We start from the raw sequence: 15,537 nt of genomic DNA on the forward strand, positions 1-15,537 counted from the left end.
TGCGACTGGAAGCCACGTAGGATATTCAAGGGCATTAAAAAAAATGAAAGAACGCTTAAAATTTCTACCCCGCGCTATTAAAATTTCTTCAGTCCGCGCATGCACCTAGGTAGTAATAAGACTGAGCTCGATTCGCCTTCCATGTATAACTGACGACTTTATTTTTGTTGCAACTTTATTACAAGCGTGACGGAGAGAAATTCAAAAGGCGGAAACCATAGGCGCCGCGCTGCTCGCGTTTATTTCTATCGCGATAGTCCCTAAAATATTCCCACCAGTATGCGAGAAGCGTCTGCTTCTATAAGGTCCCGAACACATGATGGTGCACTGTGTGATGTCAGCGCACGGTAAAGAACCCCAGGTGGTCGAAATTTCCAGAGTCCTCCACTACGGCGTCTCTCATAGCCAGAGTCGCTTTGGGACGTTAAACCCCACAAACCAACCCAACCCCCCAGCTTCTTCGTTACGCCTCCATCGCAGATGGGGCTGGGACAGGTGTTAGTGACAATAGCCGGCATAAGGGTGGGGGTAGTTTATTTATATGGCTAGGGGTAGTTTATTTAGGAACAGGACACGAATGCAGGCAAGAAAATAAGGATCTCGTTGAATGTCTCAGTGACGATATAAGCCAGTTTGGAGACGGAGCCGATATTATTCTACTGATTGATTGATTGACCGATTTAATATAAGGGAAAGGCACGGTAACTGTCTCACTGTTTTCTGTGGACACCTCAACCGCGCCGTAAGGGAAGGAAGGAAGGTGGGAGGCAAAGTTGAAAGAGAGAAAGAGGAGCCGTAGTTTAGGGCTTCGGAGTAATTTCGACCACCTGGGGATCTTTAACGTGCGCTGACATCGCACAGCACACGGACGCCTCTTCGTTTCGCCTCCACCGACACGCAGCCGCCAAGGTCGGGTTCGAACCCGGGTACTCCGGCACAGTAGTCGGGCGTCTTACCACTGCACCACACCGGCGGGGTTATTCTACTGGTGGGCATGAACGGCCACATCGACGATCTGGATAGATACACGGATTGTAACGGGAAGCAAATGCCCAGGTGGTCGAAATTGCTCCGTAACCCTCCACTACGGCTCCTCTTTCTCTCTTTTCACTTTCACTCCCTCCCTTCCCTTACGGCGCGGTTGAGGTGTCCACAGCAAACAAGTGCGACAGTTACCGCGCTTTTCCCTTCCTATAAATCAATCAATCAGTAATGCTAGATTTCTGTGAGCGACACGACCTAGTTTTTGTAAATAGAGAAACAAATGCGAGGGACAATCACCTGGGAATTCCGCAATAGGCAGACGAGCATTGACTACTGTCTAATGTCCCAGGGAATTTATAGCAAGATCACAAAATTGAAAATAGACGAAGGGGGTGCCCCGCCGGGGTGGTGCAGTAGGTAAGACGCCCGACCACTGTCCGGAGTTCCCGGGTTCGAACCCGACCTCGGCGGCTGCGTTTCAGTGGAGGCGAAACGAAGAGGCGTCCGTGTGCTGTGCGATGTCAGCGCACCACGATAAAGATCCCCAAGAGGTCGAAATTACTCCGTAGCCCTCCACTACGGCTCCCCTTTCTCTCTTTCCACTTTCACTCCCACCTTCATCCCTTCCCTTACGGCACGGTTCAGGTGCCCACATAGGGGGAAGGGTGGAGATTCCAGGCCCTACGGGGCAGGGACGGTAGGTCAACGCCGCTCGCGGCGGGGGCTAGCCAGCCACTGATTTTTATCTGTTGTAGGCCGTCATTGTACCCGACACCATTTCGGTGGTGGTGGTGGACGACGGCTGTTGTTGCGGCGCGCGTCTTTCTCTCCCTCTTCTTTTTTTTTCTTTCTTGTCTATTTTCTCTTCTATCCGCATGAGGCAGCGGATGTGGCTCAACTGCAGAGCCAGTAGCAGGCCCCTGCATTTTCTTTTCTTCCTACAGGTACAGGTGCCCACATAGCAAGTGTGACAGATACAGCGCCTTTCCCTTCCTGTGAGCCAATTATTATTATTATTATTATTAGAAGGGGAGTGTAGTCTGGGAAGTGATCATAAACGTATTAGTCTGCAGATGGGACCCTGAATGAAAAGACAAATGGAAATTAGACAAAAAGTAAACGCAAAATTAAGCGACGATCAAATAGCGCAAATAGCAGCAGACATAGAGGAAGCAATGGAGGAAAGCCCAGTGGAAGACTGGGATTATGAACAGGTAGAACTACTCATAAGGAGAAAAATTAAAGAGGTTAAAGTAGCAAACCGCTGGAATGGAAAGAGGAAGCCACGCAGCTGGTAGAATTAGGAAATCAGGGAAGCTATTGAACAACGACGGGCAGCTTCAAAGGAACACCGAGAGGCAAAGAAAGCACAGGTATCTCAAGAGAAATCGACCAAAAATGGGAATCATATCGACAAAAGAAACTTGAGGTACAGGTCCTCGTCCAAAGTAAAATAAAGCAGTCCACCGATCGCTGGATGGCTGACATACACGATGCCACTAGAGGCGGACCAAGAAAATTCTGGAGCCATATAAGCTGGCTAGGTGAAAAGAATCAAAGAAAGCGGGACCGAATTCAAGATAACGAGGGAAATTGTTTAAAGGGAGATAACGCAGTGAACTACATTACATAAGTTATAGCCGAGTCATTTAAGAGCGACGATAGGGTAATTTCCGCAAATCAGGAAGCAACACAAGGTAGCAGAATACAAAGCAGCTTAGAACTGACCAATCTTGTGGTTTCCTACGATGACATAAGCCACCAACCACCGCGGGTTCGAGCGTCGCGCGAGCCGAAACCCCGATCAGCCGTTACCACGCGCACCCTGAAACACTGCAGCGCGCATTCAACCTCCACCGGGAGGAGAGCGCTTCGCTGCAAGGACACCTCCAAGTTCACGAAGGAGACGTTTATTGAAACGCCATCCTCCAGCGGCACATACACACACACACACGCACACACATACAAAATATACAAAACGCACAAGTGACACGGAGTGCGCCGCAAGCACGCAAGGGCGTGCTGTGATCTCTCTCTCGCAGTGACCAGAGGGTTCCTTTGAGAGAAAATGGGCAACCACCGCAAGGTACGCCTGTCGCGGATCGTTGGATCACGATCGACAGGCTCGAGTTGCGCTCTCAGGTACGACCCGGAGCAGACGAACTCGAGTACACACTGGTCTGCGCGACAAAGGCCGGCAGACAAGAACAGTAGCGTACGCACCTTACGATGTCTCGGAGGAGTCTCCCCCTAGGCCCCGCTCGGAGGGTCGCGCGAGCGCGGCCCTCGAAGCGGTGCCGTGTTCCCGCCAAAAGGCGCCAATGAGAACAGCCACTGGGACGCCAGGGCGGAGCTGTGGCCCGGACGACAGTGGCAAGTCGTCCGAGCCCCTCTCCGCCGCCTCAGGCGGGAGAAAGGGAACGGGGAGAACAACTGGGAAGCGGGCGGCGGCCGCGCAAAGGGCAGCCGCAGCAAGCCCGAATCCCACATCCTCCTCTCCTTAATTGCCCTCCTACCCATCAGCGAAAGCAAGCGGCAGGTCCCCAGCATGAAGAAAAGAATGCTATCCTCACGCAACAAGTCAACTACGCTTCAGCTCCAGCCAAAAAGATCTCGAAACACAGACACTCAAGAAAGACAAACACCAACAAGGCACACACAAAAAGCAAAACAAAAAAAAAGGATAAGATGACCTGAAGAATAATATGTAAAGTTCCGAATACGAAGTAAATACGAAAGTGTCAGCGGCAAAGTTCCAAAGTTCGACACAGTTCGTCGGTGCAGCACAGAGAGCCGGCGGTAACCGGTGACTCACCGCTCGTCGACTTCTGGGTGGCCAGTTGGCAGCTGCTGGCTGCAGACGATCTCCGATCGCAGTCGGTGCGGGAACAGTGAACACGCGGAAGGGGGGCCCCGGAAACTTCTCGGCGGCCATCCAAGATGCACATGTGGTGACCGCGCGGGACGTTTTTTTTTTTTTTTTTCGCTCAGCACACGCGGGCTTTCTTTCCACCGCGCTCAGCACACGCCGGCAAACACACACGCCGCAACGTCGTCGCCTCCGCTCCCGGGCACGCTCACCAACAGCAACGCACACACCACACAAAGTGTTACGCCGAGCTTCAGCGGCAACCTGTCCCGAGCACCTTCGCAGCCTCGGCGGTCTTGGGTGAAGGGGAAGGGGGCATGGTCCACGCTGCTTGTCCCCCAACTACCCTAACTTCCCCTCTACACGCACCGAACACAGCCGCGCGACGGGCATGCTTAATGAGCCACCGTCGCGTGTTTAAAAGGAAAGAGGAGAAAAGACGCGCTCTGCAAAAGAAAGCACTCACTGTACACTAGGTGAAGCGAGAACGGAATCAAATAAACAACAACACAAAACAAAGATGCTAGAAGAGACAAAATTCAATAACACAATAACGCACAGAGGCTGGAACTAAGCGGGACAGAAAGGGGACGGCCGACGTTGTTTCCGGGTAGGGTCCGACGAGAAAGCTCGCTCGGTGAGGCGATATGCCTTCGGGTGCGGAAAAAGTCCGCCGTCCGGCATTAAATCACACAGGTGACCGTCGCCTCAGATTGTACCGGTGCGGGGCACGCTTGCGTTCCGCCGCATCGGGTGTGCCTCGTCGCTTGCCTGTGGTGACAATGGGCACTGACGCAAGCTCGTCAGACCGCGACACATAGGCCTTCAGGTCTGCGATGTGGGCACGGCTGGTTTTCCCCGTAGAGGAATCCTCCAGCAGGTACGCGAGTGGCGACCAGACTTTGACCACTCGGTACGGACCAAGCCACTTAGGAGCAAGCGCGGCTGAGAACCCCTTGCTCGCGTCACTAAGAGCGTGGTTGCGCTTCAGGACAAGATCGCCCACCTGAAATGTCAGGCTGCGGTGCTTGCGGTCGTACTGAACCTTCTGCTGGGCTCTGGCCGTCGCCAAACTCTGTCTTGCTCTGCTGAGAGCCCGACACAGCCGGTCCCGAAGCGTTGACGCATAAGCAGAGCAGTCTGCTCGCGCGTTCTCATCCTCGAGCTGCTGGCTCTGAACGACGCCTGACATCGGATTCGCCAGCTCCCTTCCGAAATTGAGGAAGGCGGGAGAGAAACCAGTTGAGCGATTCTCAGCTGTTCGAATGGCGAACGCGAACTCACTCAAATGGTCTGCCCAGTCTTTTTGACACTCGGCAAAGGCCGTAAGCATTGGTTTGAGCGTTCTGTTGATCCGCTCGGTCAGATTAGACTGGGGATGGTAGGGGGAAGTGGTGTAGTGCTCGATTCCGAGGGAACGGCAGGTATTACCGAACACCGGAGCCGTGAAGTAGGACGCATTGTCCGTGATCAGCCGTTCCGGAAAGCCGAAGCGACAGAACACTTTCTGGAGTTTATCCAGCACCGCTCGCGCTGTCACTTTCCGAAGGGGGTACAACTCGACCCACTTGGAAAAATGATCAACGACTACCATCAGGTAAATGAACCCCTGCTTGTTTCTGGGGAAAGGCCCCATCAAATCGCAGGTGGCCAACTGCCACGGACGCACACTGTCAATTGGTTTCATCATGCCCGGTGGCTTGCCACCCCTTGACTTCACCGTTTGACAGACATGGCAGAAACGGCAATAGCGGAAAATGTCGCGCTTCATGCCGGGCCACGTCACCGATTGACTCAGTTTTGTGAAAACTTTGGAGCCACTCAGGTGACCGGCAAGTGGCTCGTCGTGAGAGAATCGCAACAGAGCGCCTCTCAGACTTTTGGGGATAACCACTTTAAATGGGTCAATGGACTCATTATCTGTGGCTATGTACTTCAGCAGGAGCCCGTCATGGTCCAGCAAATATGAGTCCCCGGGGCTCGCCGCGACACACGCTGGCTCTTGCCCCGCTGCGCCCGCTACAGTACAAGTAGCGTCACGGCGCTCCGTCTCCCTGAGACCGTCGCTAACCTCGCGACAAAAGGAGTCATTTTGCTGGGCCGTCAGTAGCTCTTTACGGCTGAACACGATTCCAGTCATCCCAGAGGGGAGCCTGTTTTCGTCCCCGCGCAGGTTAGCCGCCAAAACTTCGCTCGCTAGCCTCGGCGCATCTGGGGTGCTCACAAAGAGCCTCCCCCGCCCGCTTCGCGAAGTGCTGCTTGCCTGGGTGGCGGAATGGGTAGGCCCGTTTGCGGGCGTCCCCCTCCTGCCGCTCGGCGGCTCGTCCGCTGTTTCGCCCCCTCCGCTTGCCGGCGCAAAGGCACCGCTGGCGAGTGGGGCACGGGATAGCGCGTCAGCTACCACGTTCGTGCTCCCCTTGCGATACTGCACCGAAAAGTCGTAATGCTGTATCAGGAGAGCCCAGCGCGCCAGCCGTCCCGCAGGCTCCCGGAGCCGCATCAGCCAGCTGAGCGCGCTGTGGTCTGTCTGCACCACGAAATGCGTTCCATCAAGGTAGACGTCAAACTTGCGCAGTGCAAACACGATGGCGAGGCATTCCTTCTCGGTAACGGAATAATTCCTTTCCGCGGGCAGCAAAGAACGACTTGCAAAGGCAAGAGGTTGCAGCACGCCATCGAATTCCTGTAGGAGAACGGCTCCTAATCCCAGATCGCTCGCGTCAGTCTGGACTACGAACTGTCTGGTCAGGTCGGGTAGCCTGAGCTGCGCTGTTTCTGCGATGGCACTAGACAGGCGGCGAAAGGATTGCTCTTGCTCAGGCCCCCATCGCCACGCAGCAGTCTTTCCCAAGAGCTTGGTCAAGGGCGCGTGCACGCGGGCACAGGACGGGATAAATGACCTATAAAAATTGGTCATTCCCAGAAAACGGCGCAGGCCGCGTACGTCCTTGGGCACAGGAAACTCGAGTATGGCTCGAAGTTTTTCCTGATCCGGCTCAATGGAGCCTTCGCCCAGCGTAAACCCAAGCAACTGAACTCGGGTTCGCGCTATTTGGGCTTTTGCAGGATTCAAAGTCATCCCGGCAGCCCGTACCCTCTCGAGCACGTCGGCAATGTGGCTTAAGTGCTCATCAAAGGTTCGTGAATAAATCACGATGTCGTCCAGGTAGCACATGGCATGGGACCATTTCGCTTCGCCTAGGACGCGGTCCATCAGCCTCTGAAAAGTCGCAGGACCATTGCAGAGGCCAAAGGGCATGCGAGTGAACTCAAACAGCCCTCTGTGGCACGTGAACGCGGTCTTAGGCCGGTCAATGTCATCCATCTGGACCTGTAGGTAACCTTTGGAGGCATCTAGCGTGGTAAAATACCGCGCACTGCCTAGGCTTCCTACGATTGAGCTGATCGTTGGGAGCGGATAGGCATCCTTGCGAGTCAGCGCATTCAGACGGCGATAATCCACACACAAGCGATGGCTGCCATCCTTTTTGGGCACCAACACCACCGGAGACGCCCAGGCGCTGGACGAGCGACGGATAATGTCCGACGATAGCATCTCATCCAACAACCCATCAATCACCTGCCTCTTCGCAAGGCTGACGGGTCTGGGATTGTACTTCAACGGAAGCGCTTCTCCGGTGTTGATCGCGTGGCTCACTAAAGTGGTACAGCCAGGTTGATCGGTGAAGAGCTCCTCGTACTGACGCAAAAGTGCTGTCAACCGAGCCTTCTGTGTCTCATCCAAAGTTACCGCAGAGGCGGCCAGTGGATGGGGTGCGTCGTCGTACCGCGCCGCTCGCTCCCACATGGGGGTGTGAACGGCATAACGCTCGACATAAGGGCAGGGCCCCGATCGCTGAGCGTGGCACTCTCCGAACGTCTCGACTGCATAGGCAGATACCGACGCCGGGGGGCTAATGAACGGCTTCAGCTGGGAAAACGGTCCTTCGCAATAGCCGCCATTCGCAATGTCCACCACGATCCCGGTTTTCTGGAGAAAGTCCCGTCCGAGAATCATGGGCACACTGAGCCCAGGGAGATGAATGAAACGCGTGCGTCTCGCTCGCTCTCCCCATCTGACAGTCAGCCTCGCGGCGCCAGCCGAATGGGCCACGCCTTTCGCGAGGTTAAATGTCGAACGGCAATCCCGCAAGCGCACAGAGTGCTTTTGCAAGTGGGACAACACCTGTTCACTGAAAAAGGAGGCGCTGGCTCCTGTATCCAGTAACGCCGGAAATTCGGGGCCAGCAAGGGTGACCGAAATAAACGGTGCGGGCGCACCACCGAGGCAGCTTACCCTGTACGCAGAGGGAATTAGCAAAGCTTGGGCCGGCTGTCTCTTTACAACCGACCCCCGTCGCCGTTTTCCTGCCTCGCAGAAGGCCTGGCTACGGGGCATTCTCTTGCTAAGTGTCCCCTCTCTTGGCAACGGAAACAACGCACACCCCCGCGAGCTTGGCCGCGTGACAAAGGCGCGTCTCCCTGCCTGGGCCCGCTCGCTGCCCCACCGAACAAGGGCCGGTTTTTGCGAGCTTCTCCCTCCGCTGTGCTTTGGGTCGCATGGCGTCCTTCGGCACGCGAGTAAGAAAACTGTGCAGCGCAGGCTGCTCGTCTTCCGTACGAGTAAGGATCCAGAGCTCTTTCGCTCAGCTCCCAAGCGTCGTTTCGCCCGCCAACGGCTGCAAAGGCAGTTTGTGCGGGTTCACGCCGGTGAGGAAGGGTCATGGCCCCTCTCCATGCGCAGCGTGGCTCAAGGGCCTCGCTTGCCGGCGGTGGCGGGCGATAGGCACGCGCGGCGAGGATGTCGCCTTGAATGCGCTTTGCCTCGGCGGACAGCTCCTCTAGATCTCGGAATCGGCCGCCGCGCAGGTATGCCGAAAAAGTCGGATGTGCCTGCCTGATCACTCTTTCGACGCGTTCCTCGTTTGAGGCTGTTGGCTCCGCGATTGAGAAAAGGTCTTCCATCGCCCGCACAAACTCCTGGAGCGACTCGTCCGGGGCCTGTGTGCGGAGCTCCAGCTCTCGCCGCATCCTACGCTCATAGTCAGCGGGCAGGAATTCGCGCATGAATGCTGCACGGAACTCCTCGACAGTCGCTGCTCGGTGGCCGGAAAGCCGGTACCACCTAGCTGCCGTGTCAGTCAGCGCTGCGGGGATGATGCGTGCAAGCACAACCTCATCAGGGAAACCCATAGCTCTCTGGTAATGGGCGAGGGAATCAATGAAATCCCGGGCACTGATAGGATCATCATAGCCGCGGTACGTCGGCATGGGCAACATGACCGCGGGGTGAGACAACTTCGGCGCGGCCGAAAGCGCCTCAACCGCCCCTGTTAGCGACTGAATCATCTGGGCAGCGCTTGTGAGCAGCGCCTGCGTCCTTCCCTCAGAGGAGGTTTGGGCGGGTTGCATGAACAAAGAAGGCAAACGGTCCTCCAGTTCGATGAGCGGCGCGGTCTCCGCAGGGAGTCCGGCCGGCGCCTCACCGTTCACCGAGCAAAACTGACTGCTAGCGGGGCACGGCTGCTGTTGCGCGTAGCTGCCGGTAGCGACGGCATCGCGCGAACTGCTTCCGCCATGGGCGGAAAACTGATACAGCGGAGGTATCTGTGTAGCGGTCCCACCACAGGGTGGTCCGGAGAAAGCTCCAATGGGAGCCGAGGGATCAACGTTACTCGCGGCATTGCCGTATAGCCCAATGGGGCCGGCGGCCAGCCACTGTGTTTGGCTGTTCAGAGGAACAGCATCCAACGGATCAAAAGACGCTACGACTGCGTAAGGAGCCGACATATATCGCGTTTCAGATTCGCTGCCGTGTGCCCCGCAGGGGGCGGCAGACATGGTGCAAGAGCTTGATCGTCAAGGCGACCGGCTCGGCCGATATGCAGTCCAACTCAAAGAGACAGGACAATTCACGTTGGGCGCCAGTTGTGGTTTCCTACGATGACATAAGCCACCAACCACCGCGGGTTCGAGCGTCGCGCGAGCCGAAACCCCGATCAGCCGTTACCACGCGCACCCTGAAACACTGCAGCGCGCATTCAACCTCCACCGGGAGGAGAGCGCTTCGCTGCAAGGACACCTCCAAGTTCACGAAGGAGACGTTTATTGAAACGCCATCCTCCAGCGGCACATACACACACACACACGCACACACATACAAAATATACAAAACGCACAAGTGACACGGAGTGCGCCGCAAGCACGCAAGGGCGTGCTGTGATCTCTCTCTCGCAGTGACCAGAGGGTTCCTTTGAGAGAAAATGGGCAACCACCGCAAGGTACGCCTGTCGCGGATCGTTGGATCACGATCGACAGGCTCGAGTTGCGCTCTCAGGTACGACCCGGAGCAGACGAACTCGAGTACACACTGGTCTGCGCGACAAAGGCCGGCAGACAAGAACAGTAGCGTACGCACCTTACGATGTCTCGGAGGAGTCTCCCCCTAGGCCCCGCTCGGAGGGTCGCGCGAGCGCGGCCCTCGAAGCGGTGCCGTGTTCCCGCCAAAAGGCGCCAATGAGAACAGCCACTGGGACGCCAGGGCGGAGCTGTGGCCCGAACGACAGTGACAAGTCGCTCGAGCCCCTCTCCGCCGCCTCAGGCGGGAGAAAGGGAACGGGGAGAACAACTGGGAAGCGGGCGGCGGCCGCGCAAAGGGCAGCCGCAGCAAGCCCGAATCCCACAATCTAAACTGAAAAAAGGCAGAAAAAAATATTCCTAAAAACACATCTACAGGAATAGATGGAATTCCGATCAAGCTGATTAATGAACTTGGTCCAAGAAGTAAGGAAACGTTGTTAAAAGCTTTGGAAACAGTCATAACGAATAAGCAAATCCCACGCAGCTGGCGGCAGAGTAAAATGAATTTGATTTATAAAGGAAAAGGAGAAAGGATGCGCATAAAATCCTACAGGCCGATTACCATAACATCTGTTATGTACAGGTTGGCCATGCAGGCGGTGATATTAAAGATGCAAGCATGGGTACAAAGTAACGCGATACTCGGAGAACTTCAGAACGGCTTTAGAAATGGTAGGCGCTTAGATGATAGCCTGTTCGTGCTTACCCAATGCATCGAAATATCTAGAGTGGAAAATAGACCTTTGTATTTGGTTTTCCTGGGCATAAACGGGGCGTACGACAACGTAAACAAGGTATCGGTCATGTACAGAGTTCCTACAGGAAATATACCGGGATAACGAAGTAGAAATTGCATGGGAAGGGATAAGAAGTACGGAAGCTGTAAAGGTATGCAAAGGATTAAGACAAGGTTGCCTTGTCTTAATCAAGGATAATAAATCTGGAACGGAGGATACAAGAAAGTAACCTAGGTTTTAACCTGTCATATAGATTAGGCGGAAAGGAGGTAGAGCAGCGCTTCTCCGGTTTGATGTATGCAGACGATATTGTGCTGCTAGCAGAGAACCAAGAAGAATTGCAAACTCTTGTTAAGTATTGTGGAGACGAAGGGGACGCTCTGCTTCAATTTTAGCGCAGTTAGGTTGCGTCTGATGATTTTCAACGGCTCAACTGATCAGGGTCCTAAAATACAAGGCCATGGAATACCCAGAGTAGCAGAATATAAATAACTCGGGGTATGGTTAAACGAAGTGTCGGCATACATTGAAAAGCATGAGCAATCACTTAAGGCAAAAGGGCGAAAAAATACCGGCATAAAGAAGCATAGGGCATTGTGAGGATACAACTGGTATTAGGTTTTCAGGGGTATTTTGGGGTACTTGGGAAGGCATTATGGTGCCCGGGCTTACTTTCAGTAATGCGGTTTTGTGCCTAAAATCAGAGGTACAGTCGACATTAGATATAAATCAGAGAGCCGTCGGACGATTAGCACTTGGTGCCCACGGCAAAACCACAAATGAGGCGGTACAAGGAGATATGGGCTGGGCATCTTTCGAAGTACGGGAAGCTCAGAGTAAAATATATGAGGAACGCCTGAGGAAATTGGGTAGTAGCAGATGGACAGCTAAAGCATTTAAATACCTATACCTAAAAAGCATTGACTCCTAATGGAGGAAAAAAAACTAGGAGACTAACCAGTAAGTATGCTGGTCACAAGGACGAAGAAATAAAGAGCATTAAGCAACAGGTGAAAAACACAGGTGTTAGATAAATAGATAAATTCAATGGAAACGAAACAGAGTGTGGAACTATACCGAAAGTGGAAAAGACAAATCAGAAAAGGAATCTTTCTTTGATAACTCAAGAGGCAGTGCCCTACTTTTTGAAGCTAGATCAGGGTGCCTTAGAGCACGCAGCTAGAAAAAGAAATTTAACAATGGAGATGACGCATGTAAAGTATGTGGCAACTCCACAGAAACAACTGACCATATCATACTCGAATGTAATGATGTCCATCCAGAAGTTGATGCAGGCGCAGTCACTCTTCCTGAAGCTCTGGGGTTTAGAGATACGAGTGGCCGGGGGATTAAACCGACGGTGGAAGCTAGCAGAAAACGACTGGAAGATCGGTGGCTTAAAAGCAGAAAAGTGACAATGTTAGTAATGTGGAAACAAAAATTCAATAAATAGAATGATGGTATAGTTAACTAATCTAAACCAATAATTAATATATAGGGGGGGGGGGGGGGGGATAAGCATAACAACAACTGCTACCACCCCGTTTCAAAGAGGACGCTCCTATATTCCATCCATCCACCCATCCGCGATGGTCGGCTGTAGTGAGCGGCGACGGCTTTCGGCGTCCTATTCTCTAGTTATGCGCAGTGTTTGTGAAGCATTTTACAATTGATTTCCCAGCCAGATTATCATCAGACCTACTTTGTGAGTGAGAAGAACCTTAATGCGCACAAAAAAAAAAAAGAGACTTTTGCTTTACAGGGAGACACTTTATCGCCCAAGTCGTCGACTTTCGTTGAGCGCGATGTTTTACGGGTGGCGAGTAGTGGGCGTTTATTAACCACTCTGCGTCATGCCTGTTTCTTTTGCGTTTTTTAGGGTAAATTTTGCAAGCTCAACGTTCAGGATGAAAGACCTGAATTGAATAATCGAAAAAATTATTGTTTTAACACGGCGTATGTATACGCAAACTTCGCTTAGAGACAAATATGTTATGGTGTAAGTGCTAACGCTTCGCTATGTTTGTTTTGTTGTTGCTGTTTTTTTTTTTTGATAATATATAGAAGTCATTGCCCAGTGTGTAGATATTACTATCTGGTAATGAACATCTCACCTTCCTGAACCGCAGCATTGTCAATATAGAGCTTTGTTCGGATAATATTATGCCTCGCTCGTTTATAAGGGAAGTTCTAGCTGGACGAGATTATGATTGCGCACGTTCAGCCTTCTTTCACAAATATTATTTGGAGTGGTCAGCAATCATCAAAAAAAAAAATTTGGAGGACGCTTAAGCTTCGCCTTCAAGAGTGGAACGCGCTAGCGTTATTGCACATCATGTGATCTCACTTCAATGGTGGCCACCGCCGGGAGACGACCGACGGCGCGATATGAGGCCCCATCTGCAGCCGGTGTGAAGTCATGTCACGTGACCCCACTTCAGGGTCAATGATGGCCACCGCCGGGCGTCGCGCGAAGGCCCGAAACCTACGTTAATATGCTTCGCATAAAAAAATTTGGAGGACGCTTAAGCTTCGCCTTCAAGAGTGGAACGCGATAGCATTATTGCACCTCGTTCGCACCGCCCAGCGCTACCGGCACTGGTAGACGGCGCCGCTTCCATCACACGCGTCTCAGGAGCGAGCGCGCAAGGCCCTGCAATACAACACCCGTCGACCTGCCAAGGAGTGTAAGACAATGCGCTACGGCGCAGCAATCACTGATGAGGCGCCCGCGTCGGACTTTGCACTTGTCAGCGCCTTCGATGCGCACCACAAATATATAAAAAAAAAATGAAACGCGCAGGCATTTCATACAAAGACAGAAAGCCTTTCAAAGTTGAATACGTGTGAGATGTGAGGTAGTCGTGATCATCCACTTGCCCGCCATAATGCAAAGAACACCCAACCACTTCCCTTCTCCTCCGTTCCACTCTGCCCCGCGGCGCGGCCTCGACGGTGGTGGAAGGAGACGACGGCTGACGCACTATCGGAGGGAAACACGAAAAACTTTGTTGAAGCCTGCGCCGCCGGGGTGGTGCAGTGGTAAGACGCCCGACCACTGTGCCGGAGCTCCCGGGTTCGAAACGGCGGCTGCGTTTCAATGGAGGCGAAACGAAGTGGCGTCCGTGTGCTATGCGATGTCAGCGCGCGTTAAAGATCCCCAGGTGGTCGAAATTACTCCGCAGCCCTCCACTACGGCTCCTCTTTCTCTATTTCCACTTTCACTCCCACCTTCCTCCTTTCTCTTACGGCGCGGTTAAGGTGTCCACAGAAAACAAGTGAGACAGTTACCACGCCTTTTCCTTCCTGTGAACCAATAAAAAAAATTGTTGAAGCCCTGCGCCGATATTTTTGAAGCAAAATTTCATGCCTTATAAGAATTGTGCAAGAAAACTTGTGAAAAGGACCATCATTTAAGGCGTAGAGCGTCCGCAAATTCAGAGTGCGCGTTGTTGAAGCACGACGCATTACCGCGGTATATGCTCCAACACGCGCGTAATGTCGCAAAATTATCAGTTTCAAGTTTTGACTGCATAGCAGTAGTTAAATGTGGTTGGGAAGGCTTACTTGCGTACCTGTTGTACAAACAAAATTTTGCTCGCCCGGCGCATGAATGATTACTTTACTGGGTCAGCAGTGCCTACAGCAGCTGGGCCACTCTGTGACTTTTACAGATGTGAAGTTGATGTGCGAGTTCTGGCGACCATGAGCAACGTTTTCACTCATGGACGGTATCTATAATGCAAGCAATATACACAGGCTGTTCTCAAAGCGCAAGATATCGCTTATTTATTCATATTGCAAGAGATTAGAATTTGATAACAATGCCGATCTTGGCGGGAGAAAGAAAAACTGGAAGTAAAAAAAAAAAAACGATCTCCCCATTAGAACCAGTAACAGCGCTAATTCTCTAACTGTACACCGCATGCGCCTGCATTCTTTCCCAATGTATATTTTCGCCGAGAAACAGCGTCTCCATAATTAAAAGCCATCGGCCATACCATGCTGAATACGCCGGTTCTCGTCCGATCACCGAAGCTAAGCAGCATTGGGCTCGGTCAGTACTTGGGAGGGAGACCACCTGGGAACACCGAGTGCTGATGGCACTTCCTTTGCCCCGCCGGGGTGGTGCAGTGGTAAGACGCCCGACTACTGTGCCGGAGTTCCCGGGATCGAATCCCGGCCTCGGCGGCTGCGTTTCGATGGAGGCGAAACGAAGTGGCGTCCGTGTGCTGTGCGATGTCAGCGCACGTTAAAGATCCCCAGGTGGTCGAAATTACTCCGTAGCCCTCCACTACGGCCCCCCTTTCTCTGTATCCACTTTCACTCCCACCTTCATCCCTTCCCTTACGGCGCGGTTCAGGTGTCCACAGAGCAAGTGTGACAGATACTGCGCCTTTCCCTTCCTATGAACCAACCAACCAACCATAATTAAAACACCATTGTGAAAGTAATAGAGACAAAGAATTGTTTTAAACAGAGGAACAAGCACGCCCTCAATATTTATCGCGCTGACCACAACGCACCTGGAAGCGCAGTGTGCATTCCAAACAGCTTACCGTGGTCGTTAAGATTAGGAATGCTTGA

The 15,537-nt window shown here is 53.0% G+C and overlaps 1 protein-coding gene and 1 non-coding gene across 2 annotated transcripts; one reads left to right on the plus strand and one right to left on the minus strand.

The window, feature by feature from the left end:
• Positions 1-8,155: 8,155 nt before the first annotated feature.
• Positions 8,156-9,736, minus strand: LOC146195270 (uncharacterized). Its single transcript, XM_084596206.1, has one exon. The coding sequence runs from the start codon at positions 9,692-9,694 to the stop codon at positions 8,195-8,197; it is 1,500 nt and encodes a 499-aa protein (XP_084452332.1). The 5' UTR covers positions 9,695-9,736; the 3' UTR covers positions 8,156-8,194.
• A 5,201-nt stretch (positions 9,737-14,937) lies between these two features.
• On the plus strand, positions 14,938-15,056 carry LOC146195271 (5S ribosomal RNA). Its single transcript, XR_014706295.1, has one exon. It is a non-coding gene; the product is annotated as a 5S ribosomal RNA (ribosomal RNA).
• Positions 15,057-15,537: the final 481 nt, after the last annotated feature.

The sequence above is a fragment of the Amblyomma maculatum genome, chromosome 3, assembly GCF_055883805.1.
Source record: "Amblyomma maculatum isolate TAMU_Amacu chromosome 3, ASM5588380v1, whole genome shotgun sequence".
Taxonomy (NCBI): domain Eukaryota; kingdom Metazoa; phylum Arthropoda; class Arachnida; order Ixodida; family Ixodidae; genus Amblyomma; species Amblyomma maculatum.